Genomic DNA, 26,223 nt, shown 5'->3' on the forward strand with positions numbered 1-26,223 from the left:
TGTTTTAATTATTTGCTCGTATTACAAGCCACACCCGGTATTCGTAAACGGCACGTCTAGGGCAATCGATCTGCATCAGTTTCATCGTGCCACCTGATGAGGTAGTTGGCCCCATTTTTGGGGCTCATAAAATACGGCTGACCTTGAGACCTGCCAGGGTTTGCCAATCAACAACCGTGGTGGCCTAGTGGTTTGACCTATCGCCTCTTAAGCAGAGGGTCTTGGGCTCAAACCCCGGCTTGCACCTCTTGAGTTTTTCGAAATTCATGTGCGGAATTACATTTAAAATTTACCACGAGCTTTGCGGTGAAGGAAAACATCGTGAGGAAACCTGCACAAACCTGCGAAACAATTCAATGGTGCGTGTGAAGTTCCCAATCCGCACTGGTCCCGCTTGGGAACTACGGCCCAAGCCCTCTCATTCTGAGAGGAGGCCTGTGCCCAGCAGTGGGACGTACATAGGCTGGGATGATACGATGGCAACCAACTAAAATCCAGTGTTCCTAAGTAGTATCTATCACTGTATTGCAATTCTGACCTGCCACCTTATGAGGTGGGGTTTCGTGCAACGGGAGCTTAAGACTATAACCCTTATGAAGGGAGTAGTTCAGCAAGCAAGATAAATACGATGGCGGAACATTATTCACTATTTACATCTGTAATTGTACCTAGCCATACCACTCACGTATTTTTGAATAAAAAGAAAACATTCTTGGAACGAGCGAGTCATGAGAAAGGCAGAATAAAAGTATTATTTTCATAAAAAGTTTATTTACATAACATACATATTAACTGACAAGAGTAGCTATAGTAATAAAAAATAAACTCAGTAGCGGAGTCGATAGGGAGTGAAGACGAGGGCACCGGGCGGCGCAGCGCCGCTTGACGCACAGTGGATTTTAGCAAATCACGGCTAACTGAGCCACTATAATATAATTATAACTAAAGAATAAAATATCTAATAAAATAAAAGTTACAATTTATAAAGAAATGTACCAAGTGCAATCTTGAAATAGTTTTTCATTTCTTCAAAGAAAAGGTGTATAAATCATTTCCGAAATTCATTAGGCATGAAGATTACACATAACCAAATGAACAACGGCGAAAAGAAAAATCCAATATTTTTACATTTTAGAAATTACATTTTAATAATTAATTATGTCTATCAATGAAAACAAGGTGATATACATATTAAATATTAAAAAAAATTAACATGTTGAACTCATAACATAGTCCAATTACTAGGATTTGGAGACAACCTTTAACATAATTTTAGGAGTCTCAATTATTTAATATTGATTATTGCTCTTAATTTTAAGGCCTTGTGGCCTTTATTTAGATGCTTCTTATGTAGATTCTGTTAAATATTTGTCGGATATTTTTCGGTCTCCCCGTAATATATGTTCCATATAAAATATTTTAATCAGCTCTAATACTAGTTTCATAGAAAAAAATACATATTGTATTGCTTCTGGTTTTGATTCTTATGTTTCATTTTATTTGCAGTTATATAAAACATCAATTACAAGGGAGAATTAGTACCTAAGTAGCAACATAAACAACTTTTAGATTGCTTTGCGATTTCAGGTATAAAATATTGTTGTGATTCTCTAGTAAGACATTCAACACAAAATATATAAACGTTTTGCTGGCAGACATCGCCATAATTTGTAAATCAATGTAGGACCCTATATTTATTTTCAATTACAACCGTGAAAATAAGGTCCGTATCGAGAATGTATCTCGAATATCAACACAAGTCGAAACTAATTTAAGAGAATGTTGCAAATAATTTAAAAATTAATCCATCCCAAGCGTAATAACTTTCAATAATGTTTAAAGAAGATATTTTAGAACCATTTTTAAATAACTATCGTTTTAAAAAATATCATACAACTTTTCTAGCAACGTTAGTAAGCATTACATAATAATAATAATAATAATCTATTATTCTATGAATTCTGTGTATTTTGATTCTAGTATATAAAAATATAGAAGACGTTGTAAGCGGGTGGTTCGCGGGTGGGTCGCGCCGCCGGGGGCGCGGACGCCGGCGCGCCGGGCACGGGCGGCGCACGCGCGTGCCCGCGTCAGTCCTCGCTGCACGAGTCCTCGTTGTCTGCCTCCTTGATGTTCGTGAAGAACGACGTCAGCGCCTTCATCATCACCGCTGCAATACAAACACAACATGACACATTTCGTATAATATTCACTTATGTTATAAATCTCTCTATGATTATATTGTTTTTTCTAACATGATTCAAATGACAGATGCCAAACTGACGGAACTAGAGTCCCTTCAACTGTTACGCAAACTATCGATACTTTTGCATGTACCTAGTGCTAAAAGTGGCAATAGCTAATTAAGGAGCAGCCATACCGCTCTGCTGCTTAAAAAACGGTGACGGTAAGGAACAGCAGTGACGCATCGTATGCGCATATTTTTTTTATTGGCATGCTTTCCACATTGCTGCTTAAAATACGCAAACGGTGCGGAATGGCAGTAACGTGCCTTAAACTTCACGAGTTTTGTTCGGTAAAGTCCTTAAGTTTACGGCACGTCACAGCGATTCCGTGTTTTAAGTAGCGCTGTCATCGTTCATCCACCATCACCTCTCATATTTCGTTTTCTAGAATTTTTTTACCGTACAACGGCAAAAACTACTAGACACTGGCAAAATTGTCCTCCGATGGACAGAGCCATATTTTTTTAAAGAAACAACAAGTAGCGCTGGGAGAGCATGCGATAAAAACGGCGCGCATACGATACGTCACTGCGATTCCGTACTGTCACCGTTTTTTAAGCAGCGGTGTGGCCGCTCCTTTATTTGTTAGTTTAAACGTTACGCTATCGAACTGAGTCTTATTTGAATTTTATAATATAATATACTAGCCTTAACCCGCGGCTTCGCCCGCATTAGAATTAGCTTAATGCCGTTTTAACTGAACTATTGTATATGCCCGTGCATTTTTTGAAATATACAACGACAACTGTTTACTGACACGGTTCTTGTTTGTATATTAGTGTACGTCATTTCTTTGTTATTAATTTACTACGAAACATACAATAATGTTCCTTTCTTTCATTTGTTAATAATTTAAAAAATCACTATAGCAGAGTTATGTTAAGTATGAATCAGATGTTTTGATTATGTTAGTGAGTGAGTAAATCAACTTTATTTTTAATCGATGCAGATTATCGAAACTGCCGCATCACTTGCCCCCAAACTGAACGTTAGATAACGGGGTTTAGCCATTTGAATCATGTTAGAACAAACGGAGTATAACAATAGATGAGGACAGATTCAACGATCTGCACTGCAGGTTATATTATAGTTTTAATTCCCATAGCCAGAAATATGAATATATACAAACCTTTGCCCTCTAGTTCCTTTTGCGATTCTTCCCAAGCAATGAAACCATCCACGGAAATTATGTACTGTTCATGTAAGCATTGGAAAATTTCTAACGTAATTCCTGAAACAAAAGATAACACATGATAACTATGATAATTGATAAGTCTAAATAAGTCGATCTGATACAAATTTGGATTACTTAGGAATATGATTAATATTTGTTATTCGGGTGGTTATTAAATCTGATAAATACCAGAAACAACTAGAATATATAGGTAGTCATTCACGATGACGCGTGTCGTAGTTCTTATTACAATGTCATTAATGGCTAATTTTGACAAAATCACGCGTCTTCGTGGATGGCACTAGGTATAAGTAAGTACTACAACTGGTTAGCTTTACCAACATCATTAGTGTTTACAGCTTATTCAATAACTCTTTAAGTGGAAAGGAAATCAACACATTAGTTTTATCGTCAATTATTGTGTGTGGACGATATGGTTAATAAATTAAGAGAAGCTCTCGCAGCTGCGCAGTAAAAACGTACCTTGCGGATGTTCTAAGTTGTGCATGAGCTGCTGTATTCCGAGCAGGCAGCTTGCCTCGCGCTGGTCGCGCAGCTCGCCGAAGTCGTTGATGAGGCCGGCGTACTTGCTCATGCGGTCCTGGTTAAAGCGCGGTGTGTCACGCGCCTCCGATACGAACAGCGCGTGCTCGCAGATGGCCTGGATCAGCGCCCGCATGAACCACTCCTCGTTCGCTGACTTGCCGAGGTTATCCTGCACAAATAGTACATTATTGCAGAGGCCGAAAGTAATTTGTGGACGAGTAGAAATCGATGATTGATATATTTTTTATATTCTATAGATCATTAGAAAACACAGATTACATTGAACAACTTTTGCTAAGGCAGCATCTCGAGAGATCTTGAATCTGCAGCAATCGCTCATCTAATTAATTAATAAGGTAGTTAACACCATTAAACAATAATTCTAAGATGCATCATTCTAATAAAAACATACTAATTATGTACCCTGAACACTGGTTTTCTTTTAATTAACTATGTTTTTTTTTGCAAAATTTAATTTTTACATGTAAGAGGGTATTGCGGTACCTCACTCTAACAGTTTAGCAGAGTTTATTGTTTTACGAGTTTATTGTCAAGGTTGATTTTTTGTGCCATCAACAGTTAACAATCCTAATCAATTAGTTGTCAGTGTTTCAAAGGCCGTAGCTGGATAAGGGAACAACATCTGCCCTTCAGCTATTTTGACTTGATTTTTTTTAATATAGTTTACACACAACCAGTAACCGTAACATACAAAATATTAGAATAAATAAAACCGGCCAAGTGCGAGTCGGACTCGCGCACGAAGAGTTCCGTACCGTTATCTATACAAAATTAGACATAAGCAAAAAAACGCAAAAAAAAAAAGTTTGTTGTATGGGAGCCCCCCTTACATATGAATTTTATCACCCGACTCCCCGAAGTTGGGTTATGTTTTTCGAGCATATGTATGTATGTATGTCCATTTATTTAGTCCTCGATGCAGCCTAAAGGGCTAGACGTGTTTTAACATATGATATGAAGTGTCACTGTCGGAGTGGCATAGGCTATATAATATTTCAATATGGCGTCTGCGAAAAAAATATGGCGGAGAAATGAAAAATTAGTAGATTGTACAAACAAGAGTAAAAAACGAGCCATTTTACCCGAGATGTTATTATTAAAACAGACAGACGTCTAAGAGTTGCCCTTACAACTTTTTTTTACTTTTTTTGCAAAAAGTTGTAGGTAATTAAGAGTAAATTAAGAGTATTTTTAAACGACTTCAAAAAAAGGAGGCGGTTATCAATTCGATTGTATTTTCTATTTTTTTACGTTTGTTACCTCAGAACGCCGTCATTTATAAACCGATTTCAAAAAAATTTTTTCGTTCCTCTAGGAATGCTTTCAATTAGCTCCCATAAGCACCAAATCAGGATCTGATGATTGGATCCTAAGGAAATCAAGGGAAGTCTTCAAATATTGTAGGGACACCTATGGTAATTTCGATATAATTAGTAGTAACTTGTGCATTTGCTCTTGAAAATCATCATTTGGTGAAGTGGAACTGATGATGAAAACCACATTTGACCAAACGAGCTACTACTCAATAACAAGTATCTCACGGGTTGAATTTCAATTACTTTAACATTTAACTTCATGGTAATGCATATATTGAAATAGAATGGGTGACGAAGCACCAGGACTCCTCAATAATGAGCAAGGAGCGGAATTTCTCATAGCAAAAATCAAACTTCAAAGGAATTGAACATAAGTTTTATCGACTATGGATAAAAATTTCAGCAATTAATTAAACAGAAAATAGTAGGTACTTTTAAAATAGCACTTTTTAAGTTAGTTACAATTCAAATATAAAGAGCTTGAGCTGCTTTAAATTAATTTTTGTCAAAAATGTCCGTAAAAGTTGACATTATTCTTTACATATCAGAAAAAGAAGTGCATAGTTTATTGTCAGCGAAAAATTAAAAAGTTAAAAAGATTGCAGGCGCGCTAGCTCGACAATAATAAATTAGCGCGCCTGCAATCAGTCAACTTTTTTTTAAAGTTTAAAAGGCCATGGAAATGTTGGCACAAGTCGTATACAGCCAAATCTAATGGGCGGTATCAGATATTTTGTTGGAACTTCTGACTTTTTTTATTGGGTCTGAAACAGCTTGTGGTGTTTTCGGTGGAAAAATACAGCTGCAGTTTATTTTTCATGAAAAAAGCCGGCAAAGCATAAGAAAAATAATTGGAATAAAATTAAATGTTATGATATATTTTGAGAAAAAGTTTAGTCTATTTCAGAATTATTCATCATTTTTGAGAAAAGCTTTATATTAGTCTCGGCTGGAATAGCAATTGCTGGCTTCGTCTTAGTTAAACGGACTCACAGGCTCGTCCGTTTAATACTCATACTCAGCCAGCAATTGGCTACTTCCAGGCCACGACAATAATCTACTATTACATTTAGGGCAGTATATCGTTGGAGAATCTTCATTGTAAATAAGTAAGGGATGTTTTTTTATCCACTTGTCAATCGTTTTTCTTTTAGGATTGACCATTTTAATAACACGGGAATGACTTAGCAAAATTCAAGCGACATAAAAGTCATAATATATGTGACGTTGACGCGATTTATTTTATTTTAATATGGAGATGCAACCCGCTTATCAAAGAGGTCAAATGTTACAGAATAATGTTACAAGACGATAACAAGCGAGGAGTTGATTCGATAACATCGATAACTGGAATAGTCGATACAACTTATGTTCAATCCCTTTGATGTTTGATTTTTGCTATGAGAAATTCCGCTCCTTGATAATGAGCCTCTGCATCGGAAAAAGCAATTTTTTGTAAAAGGTGACGAGCAGTTGACATTAAACTATTGTATCTTCGATCTTTATAACACGGAAAAGCGTAAAAAAAAATTATAACCAAAAATTGAACCAAGATTTAAGTGCTGTGAACCGATATCAAAACAAATTGTTAATTTAGAATTAACTACCAGAGATTAATTATTTTTGAAATATTTTCGAGCCGCAATGTTATGCGTACAATCATTTGATACGAGAGAGAAGCGTTCTGTCACAGCTGTCACGTCAACAAGTGCGACGTTTTCAATAAAAAAACAAAGTAGTATCACGTAGTGATACATTGCGTGCTAATTCATTTTGTAAGGAAAATAATAAGTCTTTTTTTTTACTAAAACTTAATTAAACGTGATTATTAAGGCTTCACTAACTACCCTTAAAGTTTGAGTTAGTATTAAAAATACACGCTGTATAGGTCCACTCCTGCTGGCTCGTGCTGAGGCACCGACTTCAGAATAGCAGAAAAAAAAACAATTAAAAAGTTTGTTGGTACGTCATTTCGGACTAAAGAGGTTTCAAGTCAGCCAACGTTTCATTTACAACTTTAAAACTTAGCTATAACCCAATTTTACCCCATAAAAATTTGCCTACCTATCACGGGCCATAAGGGGATTACAAACTCCAGTCATTAAAAGCCCTCCGCCTCCGGCGTCTGGCTTCTAATAGACTCTCGTTAGTAATCCCCTTCTTACGCCCCTTGATGCACAATGTACTATAAAACGTCAAAACTACCTTGGGGAGGAAAACTATACGTAAATCCCGCGGGGGCAATTGAGATCATTGTCTTTTAGTATAAAGGCATGGAATAACGTCATTGTCGAGCAAGTGTGATGAAAAGTATATTTATTTGTATAACCCTTCTTATTTATTACATAGCACCTATTATATTGTTATAATATTTATTTTTACAAGCTTTTATACATATACCGAGTCAGTTGATAACTTTTATTTTTAAAAAGGTGACCCAGGGCAAAAGCAACTAAAAAAAGAATATAATAATGTTGCCGCCCTCTACCATGACTTATGTTATATTATCACGAAATTAGTTATTAAAATGTTCCAAAAGCAACTTTTTCATTGCATTTACATATGTTTTAAGGGCTAGGGTATAAATAAAAACGGACTACCGGATCTCCTGGCAACATTCAGAATCATAATTTGCAAGCTTTTCAGAGTTCAAAACTATTCACAGAATACGGTCCCCTAATTTTGCATACGCAACTTCCTTTGGCGCCTGCTCTAGGACAGACACGTCCATTGGCATTATTGTTTTATGACATGCAAACGATTATCAACTTTAGGGTGGTAGACCACATATTTGGCTGATGGTACCTTTTATTTTTCATGCATTATTTTATTATAATACAGATAGCGCGCGGGTTGAATGCAGTCGGGGCGATGCAGCGGTGTATACTATAACGAACATCCCGGGGGTTTAAGTGGGTAAAAAACCCCACATAACCTTATCGCCTCCCCGTGATGACGTAAAGTGGGGGTGTTTTTTTTTCTCGACTAACCCTATATTGTGGGGTATCGTTGGATAGGTATTTTAAAACCATTGGGGGGTTGCTAAGACAATTTTTCTATTCAGTGATCTGTTTGCGAAATATTCATCTTTAAAGTGTAAATTTACATTGAAATAGAGCCCCCCCCCCCCTCTAAAATCTAAACTGTTGGGTGGAAAATTTTGAAAAAATCCAGAATGGTAGAAATCCTTAGAAAAATATCATTTGATTTTTTCGTAATGGCTACGGAACCCTATGCTGGGCGTGTACGACACGCTTTTGGCCGGGTTTTTTTATTTTATTTACGCTAACTTGCCAGTGGCGCGATCACTTTTATAGTATTTTATGCAACTGTTGTATAAGTGAGGACTTAAAACGCGAGTTGGCGTAGGTAGCGATGTGGGCTGTAGGCGAATATCGCTATTAAAGACCCCAAGAGCGTTTTTAAGACCAAGTTATGCATGATTGTATACAATACTTTTTCTACGAATATTCTTTGTTTACAAAATATGAATACTATATTTTTGAACGATTATAAATTAGTAACTGAATAAAAATGTGCAATAATTTCAATGTAATGTCGGTAATACTGTATTTATTCAAAATCGAGGTTAGGACTCCCGAATTTAAAAAGTTAACTGTCACAGGAACTGTATTGTTATGAATTTCAAAGCAATTTAAAAGCATCCATATTATTATGTGCCTTTATTACCAATAGAATCAGACCTTTTCCCGGACTTATTATGTATATTTTTTTTATTCGACTGGATAGCAAACAAGCAAGTGGATCTCCTGCAACACCAGGGGGATTGCAGATGCGTTGCCAACCTAGAGGCCTAAGATGGGATACCTCAAGTGCCAGTAATTTCACCGGCTGTCTTACTCTCCACGCCGAAACAGCAGTGCAAGCACTGCTGTTTCACGGCAGGATTAGCGAGCAAGATGGTGGCAGCAATCCGGGCGGACCTTGCACAAGGTCCTACCACCTGCAATATCATTGTGTTCGTGTTCGTGGACCTTTAATCCTACTTCCTACTACTACTACTACTAAAAAAAGTTGGCTCTGCTTACCTGTACCCATCCTCGTATACATTCACAGTTTTCGTCCGAATTCATCAGCTGTAACAGTTTGCTTTGTGTATCAGCAGGCGACAATATTTTTTTCGTTTCTTCGCAAACTTTGGCTCCTTCTAGGAATTCAAATTTGTTATCTTCTAGCCATTTTTCAACCTGGAAGTCAAGAATTTATTATTGATTTTGGATGACCATACAAGTTTAGTGATTTTTGAATGTGAGTGAATTTGAAACTTGCCTGTTCCTCACTCATCCAGTCGTTGAGTTTCAGCCCGGATTCCTGCCATTTGCTTTTAACAAAAGTAGGTCCCATACTCTCTTTCATATTTTTAATGATTGCTTTTAATAGCATATGTCCATGATTTGCCCCAATTATGGCATCACAAAGTCCTAATACTTGCACGAACGTGACATGCTGAAATTTAAACACAATTCTACTATAATATTATAAATGCAAAAGTTTGTGAGTGAGTATGTTTGTTACTTCTTCACGCTGAAACGGCTGGACGGATTTGGATGAAATTTGGCAATAAGTTAATTTATTTAACATAGGATACTTTTTATACAGATATTCCCACGGGGTAGGGATAAAATCTCGAAATAACAACCGTTTGGCTTAGAGTCATGAAACTTTGGACAGCTGTTCTTAACAAAATGAAAATTTTGGGAATTCCCAAGGGAATTTTGTAAAATCCCGGAATTTCAATTATAACTACCAGATCGAGTAGTTTACGCGTGCGAAGCCGCGGGTAAATTCTAGTATATATTTTTTTATAATGCTCGGGAACATGCTTGCGTACAGGCAGCGTAATGCATATACGCATGAGTAAGAGCAGCAAAAACGTATTATGAAACTCGTAAAATACAAGAATTAACTATAGTGTACAATGAAAGTCATAAATAATAAACTAATACTCTGATTGGTTTTTTTTTGGAGTCTTTTTGTATTTTTTATTTCAACTCCAAATTTTTTCGATAATACTCTGTACATAAAAATTATCGGTTGGTTGGTTACTAACTTTCCAGAGAAACAGACGTTTTTATAAGAAAATCAAACTGACAACAAAACGGCCAGCATTAAATTATCTGAATAGTATGCAACCTCTCAAAAACTGAAAGCTCATAATTTGCTTCGCAATAATGCGAAAAAGACTTGTCTCTCTGCTTTGCAGGGTGCGGTGCGGGCCAGCCCCAACCCCATCATGAGCACTGTGGCGGCCAGGTACGACTCCCCTTTTATGAGGCACTATGAGGCTGTCATGACTGCTAGGCGGCAAATATTTTGATTTGTTTTGTATAACTTACTAACATAGTCAATAAGTATTTTATTATTTTAACGGTACTAACAAAGCTGGATCAATTATGTAATCTGATAAATAAATGAATTATTATTATTATTATTATTATGAATAGGTTAACATGATTCCACCACAGTCCTGTATCTCATCCTGAACAATTTAGTAACTATCGATCCAATAAAGACAATATTTCAGCAAATCTCCGTCTTAGCCGAACCGTGGTGCATCCCACGTGTTTATAAAAGTTTGTCAATCATTCGTAAGCGTCAGGACCCCTGGACCAATGGAGATATTTGATGTTTAGAAAATACCAAAATTTACTACCTATTTACTACTATTTAATACCTAACTTAAAATAATTAGTACCTCGATAGACAATAAAAAAACGAGTATGAAAGACCACTTTTTTTTTACACAGTTCGAGGCAACACAACTAATTTATCTCTTAGTAAGTATGTACTACCTTTTTAGTACCCCAACATATAATTTATTCCAATTTTTTTAGCATACCAGAAAAATGTTATACACGAAAAAAAAAATTTTGGTACGAAATTTAATTTGCCTAATTTTGTGAGAGTCACAATGGCGGGTGTATCTATACAAATATAAAAAACAATTAACTAAAAAAATGTACTCCAAATGTACTATTTAGTACCTACTTTAAAAAAAATTGATCCCCTCTGTACATGAAGTTACTCTGGTATTTTCTAAACATCAAATATCTCCATTGGTCCAGGGGTTCTGACGCTTACCAATCATTCGACTATTATAGGCTATTAGACGACTAAATACTTTACGAACGCGAAAATAGCTCGCGCCTTACAGTCGAGAACTCGGGAGTTAAAGCACAAAGAAATGACGACCTCATTGTGCAGGGAATAACGTTCATATTAATACGCAAGTAAGAAAAAGTATAAATTAATTAATAATCGTGGATATTGTTTGTTTAATTTGGCATAATTTCAACAATTTTGAAGAAAAACAATTTGATTTTGAATTTTTGGGGAAATGCGGCTGGCATTATGGGCACCTTTGAACCGGGTACGAAGCGGAATGGTGGTTTTTAGGTTGTAGTTTAGGTCTTAGTTTGTAATTTATATTATAGGTTTAAGTTTATTTTATTTTGTTTGTTTTAATTTTAGTTGACATTGTTGGTATAATTTAATTTTCCATAATAAAGTATTTCTGGATTTTGAAGTAGTTATGTATTTTGGTTTTCCAAAAATTACCCATATACGTGACTTTAGAAATGCGCAAAGATAATTTGTTTAATTTTTAATAATTTTTCAACACATACTATTCACTATAAATTGTTGAACTACAGTTATCAATCATTTCTGGCAAGATATGCCAGAAAACGTGTAACTTACGGTTTTTTAATGATAGTCCCGATTGATTAATTATTTGATTTGTTTAGCCGGAATGCAAGCGTAATATCATAATAGAGGTACTTGTACAAAGCTATCTATTACGCTGTACTTTTAAAATCAAAATGTGTCTAAAAATTTCATTTTTATTTTTTCGCATTGACGCGGAGGCTTAAAATGTTTAATTCTTTTTATTTTAACTAGAAATAACAAATAACAATACTTTATATCATAGAAAAAGAAAAATTACAGTTATAGAATTATGTACAGGTTTAGCTGCTTTTCTTGGCCCATGAATATAGCTAGTGGCCACAAAGTTAGTCACAGGAAACACAATCATCGCATATAGTTTTTATTAATAACCAAAATCTTATACTTAGAACAGAAACAATTTTTCTTTTATATATACTTGTACAGTCAAGTGCAAAAATGAGTATCTGTTCGAACCACTCAAAAATATATAACTACGGCCTTATTGCCTCAGAATAAGAGTCTGGGATACTTATTTTTGAAACTTTGAATAAGTCTCATATTTTTACACTTGACTGTACAACCTAACCTGACCTATTTTTCAGATACAAGCGTTACTTACCTTCTTTTCTATTTGTGGGGCCATAAACCATCCTAAATATTCATACAACATAGGAATATCAATATAAAGATCAGGCGCGAATTCACAAAATTCTTTTATGCCTGTTATGAAATTTTCTCCAGACACTACATTAGTTGAAACTAAGTGAAGTACTGACTTTGTGATTATCGACACTTCTTTCGGAGATCTGTAAAAAATAATTGTATTACTAACTGTGCACCAGGCCGCATTAAAAAGTAAAAGTTAGCAGTAAAAAATGTCGTACTTTTCTACAGCCACGGTTACTATTTCAGTGATAAGAGCTGCGTGATATTGTGGCTCAATGAGTTGTTTGACGTCGGCCGCTAACTCGACATTGTCGGAGTTGATGAGGCAGAGGTCGATCATGGACTTGACAGATTTCTTCTTGGAGTCGGGCAGTGGGTCCTGCGGCACAGCGGCGGGCGGCGCGGCCACGTCGGCGGGTGGCGCGGTCGCGGGCGCGGCCGACGCCGGCGTCGTGCTCGTGCTGCGGCTGCCGGAGTTGGAGCGCGCCACGCCCATCGAGCCGGATTTGCTGCCACTACTGCCGGGACCGCCTGATAACAAATCACATATCGTTTAGACCACCCATGCTACTTATTACGCGCTCATTTAACTATACTTCATAGTAAAAAACATTTTTACTCACTAAAGTCACCTCTCGAGTTAAATGTAGATCTTTCAATAGAAGCTCCCTTAGAATGATAACTAGGACTCATATCTTTATTACCTAAAACACATAAATGGTTTCTTTCAGCATAAAAATATCCAAAAAAAAACAGTCAACAAACAAAAAAGATAGCCATAAATTTCGCGCGGATTCGCGTCCTAAGCATAATATGAGTGGACTCAATCAGCGAGATTACCAAATGAGCATTATATTTGCTCATCAGAAATGCCTAAGGATGTGTTGTATCCCTGTTTTGATTTTTTTTTCAATAAAGACATATTACAGTCAAAGCATCACTTTTTTTATGTGTATATCTATTCTCAAAAGACGATAAAACCGATACTTTGATGGATTACTAAATCATACGGGCTAAAACTACAAACGTGTTTTGTCTATGCCCGATCAAATTGATTTGTGTATTACCGTTTTTACAAGCTTATAGTATTATAACTTGTGTCAAATCTTGCAAGCTCATTTTGACTAACTTGCAGTGGTCGGATTGACTTGTAATGGTATTGGCTCTGTGCACGACATCAGCGCCACCTAGCGTCCGCAAGGTTGTCGGCTCTGAGGTGCTGACGTTTTAAAATTTCATTGCGACATTGTGACAAAAATAAAACCTGTCACGCATTAATTTATAATACAAAATGACTGTGATAACGTGATTTGGGTGGAAAAGGGCTGTGAATTCATTTTTGGTCATTAAAATTAAATAATGTAAGTAAAATTTATTCAAAAAGTGTGTTTTATTTTGGTTATGTCAGAGTTTGTTTACTTCATGTTTAGTCGTATTTTTATTGTAAAACGAAAAGATAAAGCTACTTTAATGGTTTCTTTAAATAGTAAACATATATAATTGCTCTTGTATCCTTAGTAATAAATTAAATATCGTTTTCAGATCAAAATACATATTATTTTGACGACCGGTTTTGTGTGTATTACTCAATATAAAATTTCAACCACAAACCGTTTCAAAAGGAAAATTGTTGGTATCTGCTGGACATATCCGGGATGTAGAGGAATTAAGAACAAAACAGGGACTGTGTTCAATAATTCAAAAAGACAAACATCAATTACTTAAATTGGGCAGTTAAGTCTACACAATTTGCTTTGTTAATGACAGATTCATATGAGTATGACAGATGACAGAACCTACATTATTTCTACTTTTGGCCACTATTAGCGCTGCGATAGATTTCATTACCCCACCTATTGTCGTTCCAATCGTTTATTAAACTTTTGACAGCTCGAGTACTAATTAAAATAGTGATGCCCTGATGCGTTCCTGATTCGATTTCTTTTAGGAATCGATTTTATTCATGAAGAAGTTTTAATCGATTTAACACATTCATACTTTAAATTTGCACAACATTTTGCATTGCTTTAAAAACATTCACAGGTGTTTAAGTTACTATATCTTACATATTAAAATAAACCATTTATGTTGAGTTAATATGTTTATCACTTCCGACGGTAATTTAGTAATTTTGACAATTATGAAGCGGCAAAACTGGACGCGGCAGCGACGCCAGTTTGTTGACACTCACAACGATACGCCCGTGGTAGGTATAATTAAAAATAGTATTACCTTTCGTTGTTTTAACTTTTTAATCCCTAAAGGCATATTAATGTATTTATTATTTATAAATGATTTTGATATAAAATATAACCACAATAATTTTAAATGTATGTTTTATTTATAAAATCGATTTACTTCAAAACGGTTTTTATAGTCTATGGTCATTCATTACGAATGGGAAATCACGAAATGGGCGGTACCCGTCCATGAAGTACGGTATTCTCTGTAGTACATTGTACCGAAAATTATTGTAAAACTTCACGTGCGTGATCTGTCAAAAGTTAAATAAACGATAGGAACGACAATAGTACTTCGCACCCAGCCAATACATATTTAACTCTTTAACCGCCATTGTCTGAATTATAAGACAAAAATTATCCAGCTCATTTCGCCGCAGTCTTATAAATTAAGACAAAATGTCATAATAGTTTCGGTGTAGGTGGCGATACGGGCACGTACGAATGAAAACGTATTGGCGGTTAAAAGGTTAAGTAAGTTGGTCGACACTCTGCATCATAAACCACAGTAGCCTTGCAAGTGAAATCTGAAAGTCTACAATCTGAAAAGATATCTTGAACGAAACTCGTCAAACTTACTTCTAATTGAAGCTGGATCAGTCTGAACATTTTCTAGGACGCTGTACATATTCTTTGACAGACTAATCATAGAATTACTACCAGCCTGAGCTGTGCTCTTTGTGCCTGAACCATGGGTCCATCCTAATCCGGTTTGAGGAGCCAGTTTTATACTATTAATCTAAAACAAAAAAACATGCATCTGATAACAAAGAAGCGATCACAAGAATTTTTGTTTGATAAACACGATTATGCGAAATTTACCTTTTGATTCTGAGTAACGGCCTTAAATTTGGAGGTATCAACCAAGTAATTCGGCCTAGATGTCTTCCAGTTGTTACTATTGTCCATGAAGGAGTTATTGTTTTGACGCCGGCCATCGCCGCGCTTGCCGCGTCCTCCATCGTCGCGGCGGAATCCGCCACCCATCGGATTGGCATTCATAAGCTAGAAATCAATTATTAAATTAATTTCATTTAAAGTTTCATTTCCAATCTTTATTATAATCTATTTTGGACAAGTACTTCAATGTGTCGCTGCTGCTGTTCAGCTTCTTTTTGAATTTGATCCATCATCTTGGGTTGAGAATCGACGACGCTCTTGGTAACCCATTTCCTTTTTCTCAGTTCGATAACATCTTGAAGCATAAACCTGACACAAAATAGTAAAAGTGAAAAATTGAACTGTTTATTTTAATCATAAAAACACTGATAATAAGAATGTAAAGTACCTAACACGACTGCTAATTTTGTTAGATTTCCGATCAACAATTTCCTGCATTCTCTTGAAAGTACCTTCGATGTGGTCTTTGACCTCATTCTCTACCTGCTCTCCAATAGTGGTGAGCAACTTGCATAAGCATTCAAGTTTTTCCTCCTCCAGTTTATCAATCAAGTAAGACATACAGTACATCATGATTTTAGCCGTCAGCATTTTCAACTTATACAGTTCACCTGGAACAAGGAAATACCATTTTAGGTATTTTTACCCATGACAACATAATAGCAAGAAAACATAAGCAATTTTAAAATTATTAAGTTATATCTTTCAACTCGCTCACATTGCATTCATAAAATCTTGCGCGCAATCATCATTGCGATAAATGTTAGCGAGTAATAATCTAAAATAATATATTTGACATAATTGACATACATAATTCGCAAATAATAGCAATAGTTCAGACGCATTAGCCACACATAGAGAAGAGGAACTTTGCCCAGCTATGGGACAATAGATGAATAAATGGATGAATATACATTTAACAAAACCAAAAGACATTCGCTTCAGCAATTTTTTAACCCTTTACGGCCGAAAAACTGTTAATCCGAGTTTTTTTTTCTAAAATGACAATTAATTGTGGTTCGCGTAAAGATGATTCACGTGCACTCAGGTTAGTTGCACGATTGTATCGAGCCAGCCGGAAAGAGTACATACGAACTAAAAATTTACGCCAATTCAATAATTATCCCGTACGATTTTTCGAGTCTACCCTTAGTATCTTGGCGGTAGGTATTGTTTATTAAGAAAAACACCTAGTATCTGATATATGTGTTCTACGATCCGATTAACAAATAATAAGTTTCTAAATAGTAATAAATACTTAAGAACTAATTGTGAATCGGTAACAGTTATAAAATGCATTATTTTCTTTCAAACTATCAATATTATCATTATTATAAAGACCGCTACTTAATTTAAGACAAGACAAATACAGTGCTTGGGGTCATAACATTATCGAGGTTATCAGCAAGGAATTAAACAATGCAACAAAATAAATTTCAACCTACCAATAAATCTGACGTTTCCAACAGATCTCATTCGAACTCTTCTGTTCTCTTCATTTAACATCAAGTGAAGTTCCTTCTTTTTAACCTGTAAAACAAATGTAACAATTAGTATAATGTCTAAATATTTTAAATGTAATATTTTACCATAGTATAATATGATGATGTGTACAGTAAATGTAAATGAATTGTTGTCACCTGTATTTGCCCAAACCTTGTGTTACTATATTTTTGAAATGCAATTGATATGCTATTAATGAATGACATATCACATAATATGGATATGATTTGTTTTTTTTTTTTTATTTGGATATGATTTATGAAACAGAAAAAATAAATACATATTAGTACTTACGGGATCGGTGCACTCTTCTATTTCTTTTTCAAGTTTCATAACTTGTTCATCTACTTTCTCGGTTACGAATTGATTTTGGCATTTACTAATAATAAGTGCCCTGAAATTAACACACTGATCTGGCGTAGTGGCATTGTCAGCAGGAACCTAAAAAAAAAATAACTTTAATGTGCATTCTTGACATCCACAAATAAGAAAAATAAATAAATATTTTTAAAGAATACCTTCAACATTGAGAGCTTGTTACACATGGCAGCATAAGCTTTGGAAAAATTTGGTTCATCAATAGCCTTCTCAAATACTAAATCAATAACACCTTCAAGCCGTTTTTGGTTATTGATTTCTAGATTTTTAACTTTTTCTATTAGAGTATCAAATTTCTGTGGCGTTAATTTGTTCAGAATACCTCTGAACTGCTTGTACAATTCCTGAGAAACATACAGAGTAGCATTATTAATGACGTTAAAGTAAACATTATTATAATCTTCCAATATAACAAGTTTAACATAGTGGATTTGTATAAATATTTACCTCAGTTTTAGCGTCTTCTTCAGTCAAATTCTCCTTCTTGAACCTGGTTGGTTTCCAAGCATTTTCAGTCTCAGAAAGCCTAACATCTTCTCGCAATGAAATGGAAATGACTTGTTTATGCGAGCTGCTTCCACTAGGCGTCAGTGGCTTACCACTGCTCTTACCTAAATTTTTACATGTATTAATTTTATGAGCCACTTCTCTATAAAATACAATACTATTGAATGTAATGAAAAGTTATGTATGACCAGTGGTAGTATGATTGTGCGTGTGAAAGGTAAGGTAGTCGTCATCATCATCCCAGCCTATATACGTCCCACTACTGGGCACAGGCCTCCTCTCAGAACAAGAGGGCTTGGGCCATAGTTCCCACGCGAGCCCAGTACGGATTGGGAACTTCACACGCACCATTGAATTGCTTCGCAGGTTTGTGCAGGTTTTTTCACGATGTTTTCCTTTCACCGCAAAGCTCGTGGCCCGTGGGTAAATTTCAAATGTAATTTCGCACATGAATTTGGAAAAACTCAGAGGTGCGAGCCGGGGTTAGAACCCACGACCCTCTGCTTGAGAGGCGATAGGTCAAACCACTAGGCCACCACGACAAATCGTATGTGTTGACGAATGTAAAATTATTCCTTGGAATTTATTAATCTGTTTTAATGCGTTATGTAAGCAGGATACCTACCACTTGAAGATATATTCCTCCCATCTTTTTTAGCATCCCTAAGAGAACTATTTCTTGAACCCATACCAGCATTTTTCAAGAATGTCGGGAAGAGGGAATCATTCATAGGTCTAGAAATGGTAGCAAACGCCATAGGCTCTTGCATAGGCGCAGTCTGAAAAATTAAATCATTATTAGAAATAAATGACGTTTGTAATTTATAGGATTATTTTATTATAAAGCGAAGCTGTAGATACTTACCCTGATTACATTGCAAGTCTCTAGTAGAGGCGCGTTGGGTTTGTTCTTTGAAAGTGGGTCATCTTTGATTTGTTTGAGCAACATAATGTCATAACACTTCTTACCAGATTTATTAAGAGGGGACCATTGATCTAAAATAAAATATATATAAACATACCGACTGAAATTAATTATATTAAACTAAGCGCAAAATATAACATCTGATTTTAATATATTATGTTTAAATATGTTTTAAACCCGACGTGTTCATTATCTATTCATGTATGAAATTAATTATATTAAACTAAGCGCAAAATATAACATCTGATTTTAATATATTATGTTTAAATATGTTTTAAACCCGACGTGTTTATTATCTATTCATGTATAGATTCAACCATTTTTAAAACTACAGTAAACAGGTACAGGAACAGATGACAGTAGTAGAAGTCTGAACCTATCTAAGACTTAAAAATATACCCGTGACCCCATGAGGAGGCTAAAAACAAGTTTTCTGCCAATTACCGCATTTTTTTTTTGAAATATGTAGTTTACATATTTCAAAAAAATTCGAAGAGGCCGTACTGTAGAACGCGCATGCATATCGTATTCATGATCTCTTTAATATCTGATGAATCTATCAAAATGGCTTACATATTAATTCTTCTTCTTTTAATATATACAATTTTTGTGTCAGTTTTTGTGACCAAACTCATCGGAAACGGCTTGACCGATTTTTATGAAATTTTTGTGTATATTCGGTAGGTCTGAGCATACTTCTACGCGGACGGCGTCGCGGGCAATAGCTAGTAATAAATAGCTGGGAATAATATTTATAGCTGCAGTTCTACTAAAAATAGATGTGATATTTCGTTTGAGACTATCCTAAATCATATCTCAGTTAAAAACAGGTTCAAATGATTTTCTTAATTTCCCGTGAAAATATTAAAAACGAGCTTCTGACCGCAGCTTCGTCCGCGTGGAATTCGGATATCGCGCGCTGTTATGCTGTGTCTGATGCTGTCTTGCTCATAAAAAGTCTATATCACTCTCTGGCCCATAAACTATCATTGCCAAAAATCACCTCAATCCGTTGCTCCGTTTCGACGTGAAAGACGGACAAATATACTAACACAACAAGTAGTATGTACTTGAAACCTAAGCTCATAATCATAACGCCGTTTTGTCACCAAATTAGTTCTAAGTATTATTGATTATATTATGTATGTTAGTCTGTAAGGTTTTTTTTTATTCGACTTGATGGCAAACAAGCAAGTGGGTCTCCTGATGGTAAGAGATCACCGCCGCCCATAAACATCTGCAACACCAGGGGTATTGCAGACGGGTATTATTGCAGACGCGTTGCCAACCTAGAGGCCTAAGATGGGATACCTCACTTGCCAGTAATTTCACCAGCTGTCAAACTCTCCACGCCGAAACACAACAGTGCAAGCACTGCTGTTTCACGGCAGGATTAGCGAGCAAGATGGTGGTAGTAATCCGGGCGGACCTTGCACAAGGTCCTACCACCTGCAAAAGCTGCTGCTGCTGGTATTTATTGTATGGGCCAAGTTGCCCGAAATAAATGGAATTATTATTATAATCAAGAAAAATACCAACCTTCACTGTATTTGTACTTTGGGACAAATACTGTAGGAGTTTCAGCCTGCTGCTCAGTCATTCCAGTTTTTCCGGAGGTCTCTTCTTTTTGAGGCATAGCTTTATCCTCTTCTACAATACTAACTTTATCAGTCTCATCTTTACCATTTTCATATGATTCTGTCTCCTTTTCATTATTCGCCATCTTGTTTGATTGTTTCTTACCTGAATTTTTAGAATTCTTCACAAGTTTCTGATTTTTATTAATATCTTCCTTAACAGTCTCTGTTTTGCTTAACTCAGTAGAATTTCCATTGGCGGTGTCAGGATCTGTTAATTAAGAAAAATTACTTGTACTATATAATTTAACTAATAGTCAAGAATGTTCAAGCCCAACCAATTTTAATAGCAAAGACACAAGAAAGCAATTCTCAAGTGTTATCTTATTTGACTTTTTATAATTATGGTGTATATGACAAAAAACAAACCTATAGTCTTGTTGTTTAGATTTACGTCTTTCATCTTAGGATCAGTTTGATTAGTACGAATACAGCTGGCTAAGCTCTGATTTAATTTTGCTTGCGCTTGTATTGCACTAGAGGCTTCCAAGCATTCAATGCTCTCAGGAACGGTTGGCAACTCTTTAGCAAGTTTTTCAATACTTGCTGATAATAATTGTGTAGCAGTGGGCACCTGCGTTATTGGTGTCTGCTGCACTGCTGGTTCAATCTTACTTGCTACTACGTCAATATTTTTTAAATGTGGTTGGGAGTCTACTTCAGATAAAACTGGTTGCACACTTGCAGCATGCCTCTTTGTTGATTCGGGAGTTTGATTTACTTGACTAGTTGGAAGGTTGATATTTTCTTTATCAACTGAACTACTAATCACTGAAAAGAAAAACGACAATTAGTTCAGAAATTTAAATATTTCCCTCATGCAAGTATTGCGATTAATAAAGTGCTGAAAGATTATTGTAGAAAAAAAAAATGTCACAAAACTGTGGCATTTAAAATAAACAAAAGAGATTTTTTAGATTTAATTTAGTAGGTATTAAGTGTTTAAGTAAGGTAGTTAGTTTATAGTTAAGTTTTATATGGTTATTTTTTCTTAAATTCTTGTATTTCAGGTTAAATAAAAACTATAATTCTACGTGTTTATAATTAGAAAGAGATTTTATATGCTTCAATATCCTGTTTTAATCTGTTCTTCTTTGATGACCAGTTTTTTTTACATGCCTAGTTAATGCAGTAACTTGAAATGGAAGTCAAAGAAAACTTATTTCATTGCAATAAGAATTTGATAAACCTGAAATCTCTCATTACAAATTCCACAAAATTCAAGAACCAATTAAACAAATACACATACATTAGGTTATGAAATACATTAACACAATATAGTAATTAATAAGATGATCCAGTCCGTTATCAGCAGTGATTGGGGATTTGGATGCCATACTGCGGGATGTCAAGTAGAAAGAATAATATGGATACAACATTTATCCCGCAATACCAATAAACTGTTTGAAAAATAAAGGCTATTTCAGTGTTGATATGTTTATAAAATTAATGACATTAAAAAATCAGTGTTGGTTAAGCTATAAATTATTTAGTTATTTAGTTTGGTCTATGTAATCTGTTGCCGTTTTGTACTTTTTGGATGATAATAAAAAACATATTTATATTAATCACATGTTTTATTGTAAATGAGACCTATGCTAAACAAATTGAGAAGAATTCATTTAACAGAATTAAAATTTATTTAAAACATTGACCTGTAATAGCAAATTATAGATAGTCAATGTGTAATCTAATAATATGTCAAAAAAACTGTTTTATCCCGCAATCCCGCAGCATATTCATAATAGCATAATGATTCAGGTCATTCACCCCGAGTGCATCCAAATCCCCGATTACTGGTTATCAGAACAACCACTAGGAGCATGATGAATTTACAATAACCAGTTGGTAAATATGTTTGCTTTGGTGTTAAGTTAAATACCACTGGTTATTTCCACCAGATACTTGAATATTATCAACCATAATTACACAGATAATGTCATGGAGCAACTACTAAAAAGTGAAAGTTGTGCAATTACCTGCCTATTGCACTCAATACCTTTGCAAAATAAATACCACATGTCAAGCTTTACTAGAGAATCTGTTACTCATAGCTCAAATTAAATAAAAAGATAAAACCAAGTTCTGCAAAAAGCTTTCAAGGCAGTCAAATCATGCCTTTGCATGTGTATGTCAGGGTGCAGTTAATGCAAGACTTTTAATTGTAGACCTTGAATGAATGACAATATATGACCTGGTAATATTTGTGCTCCTGGAAAATTACAGTTCATTCAGCCGGGTCAACAAATACGAGGTCGTAAATTAACCGCACCTTGTACTAGACGTATTTTAAAATCAGATTCACTTTGTTGTTTGCAGAATCGTAATTATTCCTTTTAATCTGTCTGAAGAGTTTTTTTTATTATAATATCATTTATTAAAAAATAAACTATAAATAACGAATGGAACCATATTAATAATATGACGAATTCAAAAAGCAAGTACCTACTTGATTGAGTTCCTACACAGGTAAGGATGGGTAGAAAAAAATTAGTACAAAAAATGGGTCAGCAAGATCCTTATTATTAACTTTTGAGTTATTCTCAACTAGAAACCAAAGGCGGATCGCGATCCTGACATTTTAGACTCTATTAACATCAAGCGTCCGCCTTATACGCTAAGATTAGCAACACCACAAATTATGATTTATAGATTTATTATTTTCTTATGCAAAAATACTGCACAAACATGGAACATATGCCTAACGAAAAGATAAGTATTAAACATTAATACAGTTAAAATATGCCTGATGGGATGGATGAGGTAACAGCGTGGATACAAAGTTCAATAAAAAGGATTGCATGTCTATTTTCCCAGGACATGTTAACGAAAAAAAGTTTCAATCAAGGTCTCTTTACAGAACTGGCACTACCTCTGACTTTTAGCCTGGCCTATCATTTTTTATGAACCAAGTTCGAAATCTATAAATAGAGACGTGAGGTATTTCCACGTGGGAGTTCACTCATAGTACCTGCAGATCAGACTTAAATGTGGCACTGATAGCTAAATTATATCACAGTATCGAAATTCACCAAAATCCTTAATCAAACGGCACGTAATTCTACGTTTTCATACGTAGCAATATGGTAAAAAGAAAGTCTATTCAAAAGGTCACTCAAGGATCTACCAAATGTCTGACTTTTAACACTTGTTTCACTTTAACCACATCACTTATTATTACGACTTAATTAAAAATTTAAATCTATAAAATGCTAATTTAAGTGAAATTTGGTGTAAAACTCAAGTAACAAAGTTTTAATATAATTTTAACCCAGCCATGCTCAGTGACTGTGATGTAAAAGCCGCCATATTGGAACATTCCATGCGGATAGTCGGTCGACCAAGAGCAGCTAGTGTTGTGCGCAAGTACGAACGTAAAGGCAATCGATATTTTTTTTTAAGTATGGCAACCATTGCCCTTAGGAGTATTTTCATGAACAACTGCTAACTACAGCCCTCGTACAAACGTCACCCTCGTTCGTTAAAATCTTGTTGCACTGTAAAATGAGTCGCTTAACTTCAAACATGCTTCAAACTTAGATAAATCCACTCTAACCATTGGTAAATAATTGAAAAAAGTGATAATAACGTTAAAGCGGTGATCCGAAAGGCAGTATTTTTTTATTATGGCTAAAGCATTAAATAAAGCGATTCTGTTTGGTAAATTCATCAATAAAACCATTCAATCATTACAAAAAATTAAATGTTGATTGGATTTACCTTCTTTTGATATAATCGATTGCAATTGATCTATCTTCGAAAAAACTCAGTGTGGATTTGTATAATTTTGATTTAACAGACCTGGACTCTGGATTCTAGATTTGTAAAAACTGTCAAAAAAAGATCTTTCTTCGCTGATTGGCTTGGTTGGATAAAGTTACCTACATTTGAAAAAAAAACTGTCATGGATTTATCTGATTTTGATAAAATATTAATAATATTATAGATGGAGAGCGGACTGCAAAATTTCGTACCTACTTGATACCGCGATGATATGCACAATGGTTTCCCATAAAACTGATGCTAAGTCCGAATTTGATAGTCTGCCGCGGCGGAACTTGCCGAAAGTACCAAAAAAATAGTCACTTCCGGTGCGAAAAAAGGGGCGTTATTTGACCCATCTGATACTGAAATAATATCATAATAGTCATGGCATCAGTTAGGCTGGCCGCACATACACGGTTTCCTGATAAGGTTTCCGAATACGGAATTCAGATTCGGAAACCTGAATGCGCATTTTTCATAGTAATGTAAGAAGAAGGCGCACACGTTCTTAATATTTCCGAACGGAAAAAAACCCGACGTTCGTTCCGTGCCACAGCCATGCCTTCGGGTTTCGGGTAGTAAGAACGGGAAAAAACCGAATGACATCCCGAACACAGTTCCTTGCATACATTTTATGTTCCAATCGTTTATTTAACTTTTGACAGATCGAATACTAATTAAAATAGTGATGCCCTGATGCGTAACTGATTCGATTTCTTTTAACAATCGATTTTATTCATGAAGCAGTTTTAATCGATTTAACACATTCATATTTTATTTTTGCTCAACATTTTGCATTGTTTTATAAACATTCACAGGTTTTTAAGTTACTTTATCTTACATATTAAAATAAACCATTTATGTTAAGTTAATAATGTTTATCACTTCCCACGGTAATTTAGTAATTTTGTCAATTATGAAGGCCAGCCTTAGGAATTTACTGGTAAATACAGAAAAGCGAAATGTCAGTATTTTTTTTACCGGAAGTGCTTGGCAGACGCTCTCAAAGGTGAGAACCATGAGGACCCCTAAATATACCCATCTGATACCAGCCTGAAACCAATGAGGGCTATCGTTTTTTGTCTCACTAGATGGCGCACTGTTGCGTGAGGCTATGATAATTCTGATTGACGCTTGGGCACAAGCACCGCACTGGGCTCGCGTGGGAACTACTGCCCAAGCTCTCTCATTCTGAGAGGAGGCCTGTGCCCAGCAGTGGAACGTATATAAGCTGGGATGATGATGATGATGACGATGACGCGCCGACAAAGTACCGACGTCCGACACGTCTTCCAAACCGATACCGAGCGCACAGAAAGCATTCAAGAGCGGCACCGACAATAATGTACCTTTCTTACTAAACTTTAAGGGATGTTTTAACTCATAAAAAATCGATTTAAAATCTTGTGTCTCTGTCAAATTAAAATTTAAACCCTGCTTATTAACATAGAGTAAAAAAAGAAAAAATGTTTTTTTCGACATTTTACTTTAAACGCGATTATCTCGGAAACTAGAACCGACAACAAGGTACCTTTTCCCAGATAACGCCACAAATGGCTTCATACCTTTTTTCTAAGAATTACCATTCCTGAGATATCGCGATTCTTAAAGTTGATGGAGTGACGTTCTACATGATAGCACATTTATGCCACGTATGCTTACAGGGTGACATCGAATTCCTTGAAAGGGCTGGAAACTAGAACCGACAA

The 26,223-nt window shown here is 35.4% G+C and overlaps 1 protein-coding gene across 5 annotated transcripts in view; it reads right to left on the minus strand.

Moving 5' to 3' along the window:
* Positions 1–751: 751 nt before the first annotated feature.
* eIF4G1 (eukaryotic translation initiation factor 4G1) overlaps positions 752–26,223 on the minus strand; it is a 63,129-nt gene continuing 37,657 nt past the window's right edge. For all 5 annotated transcript variants that reach the window (XM_074097777.1, XM_074097771.1, XM_074097763.1 and 2 more), the window contains 20 exons: positions 21,119–21,520; positions 20,652–20,960; positions 19,053–19,183; positions 18,813–18,966; positions 18,128–18,291; positions 17,821–18,024; positions 17,597–17,743; positions 17,245–17,329; positions 16,188–16,410; positions 15,982–16,108; positions 15,722–15,904; positions 15,479–15,638; positions 13,283–13,363; positions 12,878–13,190; positions 12,613–12,799; positions 9,594–9,770; positions 9,353–9,511; positions 3,904–4,135; positions 3,376–3,477; positions 752–2,170 (listed from right to left, as the gene is read on the minus strand). In XM_074097777.1, coding sequence (XP_073953878.1) covers positions 2,091–2,170; positions 3,376–3,477; positions 3,904–4,135; positions 9,353–9,511; positions 9,594–9,770; positions 12,613–12,799; positions 12,878–13,190; positions 13,283–13,363; positions 15,479–15,638; positions 15,722–15,904; positions 15,982–16,108; positions 16,188–16,410; positions 17,245–17,329; positions 17,597–17,743; positions 17,821–18,024; positions 18,128–18,291; positions 18,813–18,966; positions 19,053–19,183; positions 20,652–20,960; positions 21,119–21,520 — 3,620 coding nt within the window. In that variant the 3' untranslated portion in view covers positions 752–2,090. The remainder of the gene's footprint in view (positions 2,171–3,375; positions 3,478–3,903; positions 4,136–9,352; positions 9,512–9,593; positions 9,771–12,612; positions 12,800–12,877; positions 13,191–13,282; positions 13,364–15,478; positions 15,639–15,721; positions 15,905–15,981; positions 16,109–16,187; positions 16,411–17,244; positions 17,330–17,596; positions 17,744–17,820; positions 18,025–18,127; positions 18,292–18,812; positions 18,967–19,052; positions 19,184–20,651; positions 20,961–21,118; positions 21,521–26,223) is intronic.

This window comes from Choristoneura fumiferana, chromosome Z (genome assembly GCF_025370935.1).
Source record: "Choristoneura fumiferana chromosome Z, NRCan_CFum_1, whole genome shotgun sequence".
Lineage (NCBI taxonomy): Eukaryota > Metazoa > Arthropoda > Insecta > Lepidoptera > Tortricidae > Choristoneura > Choristoneura fumiferana.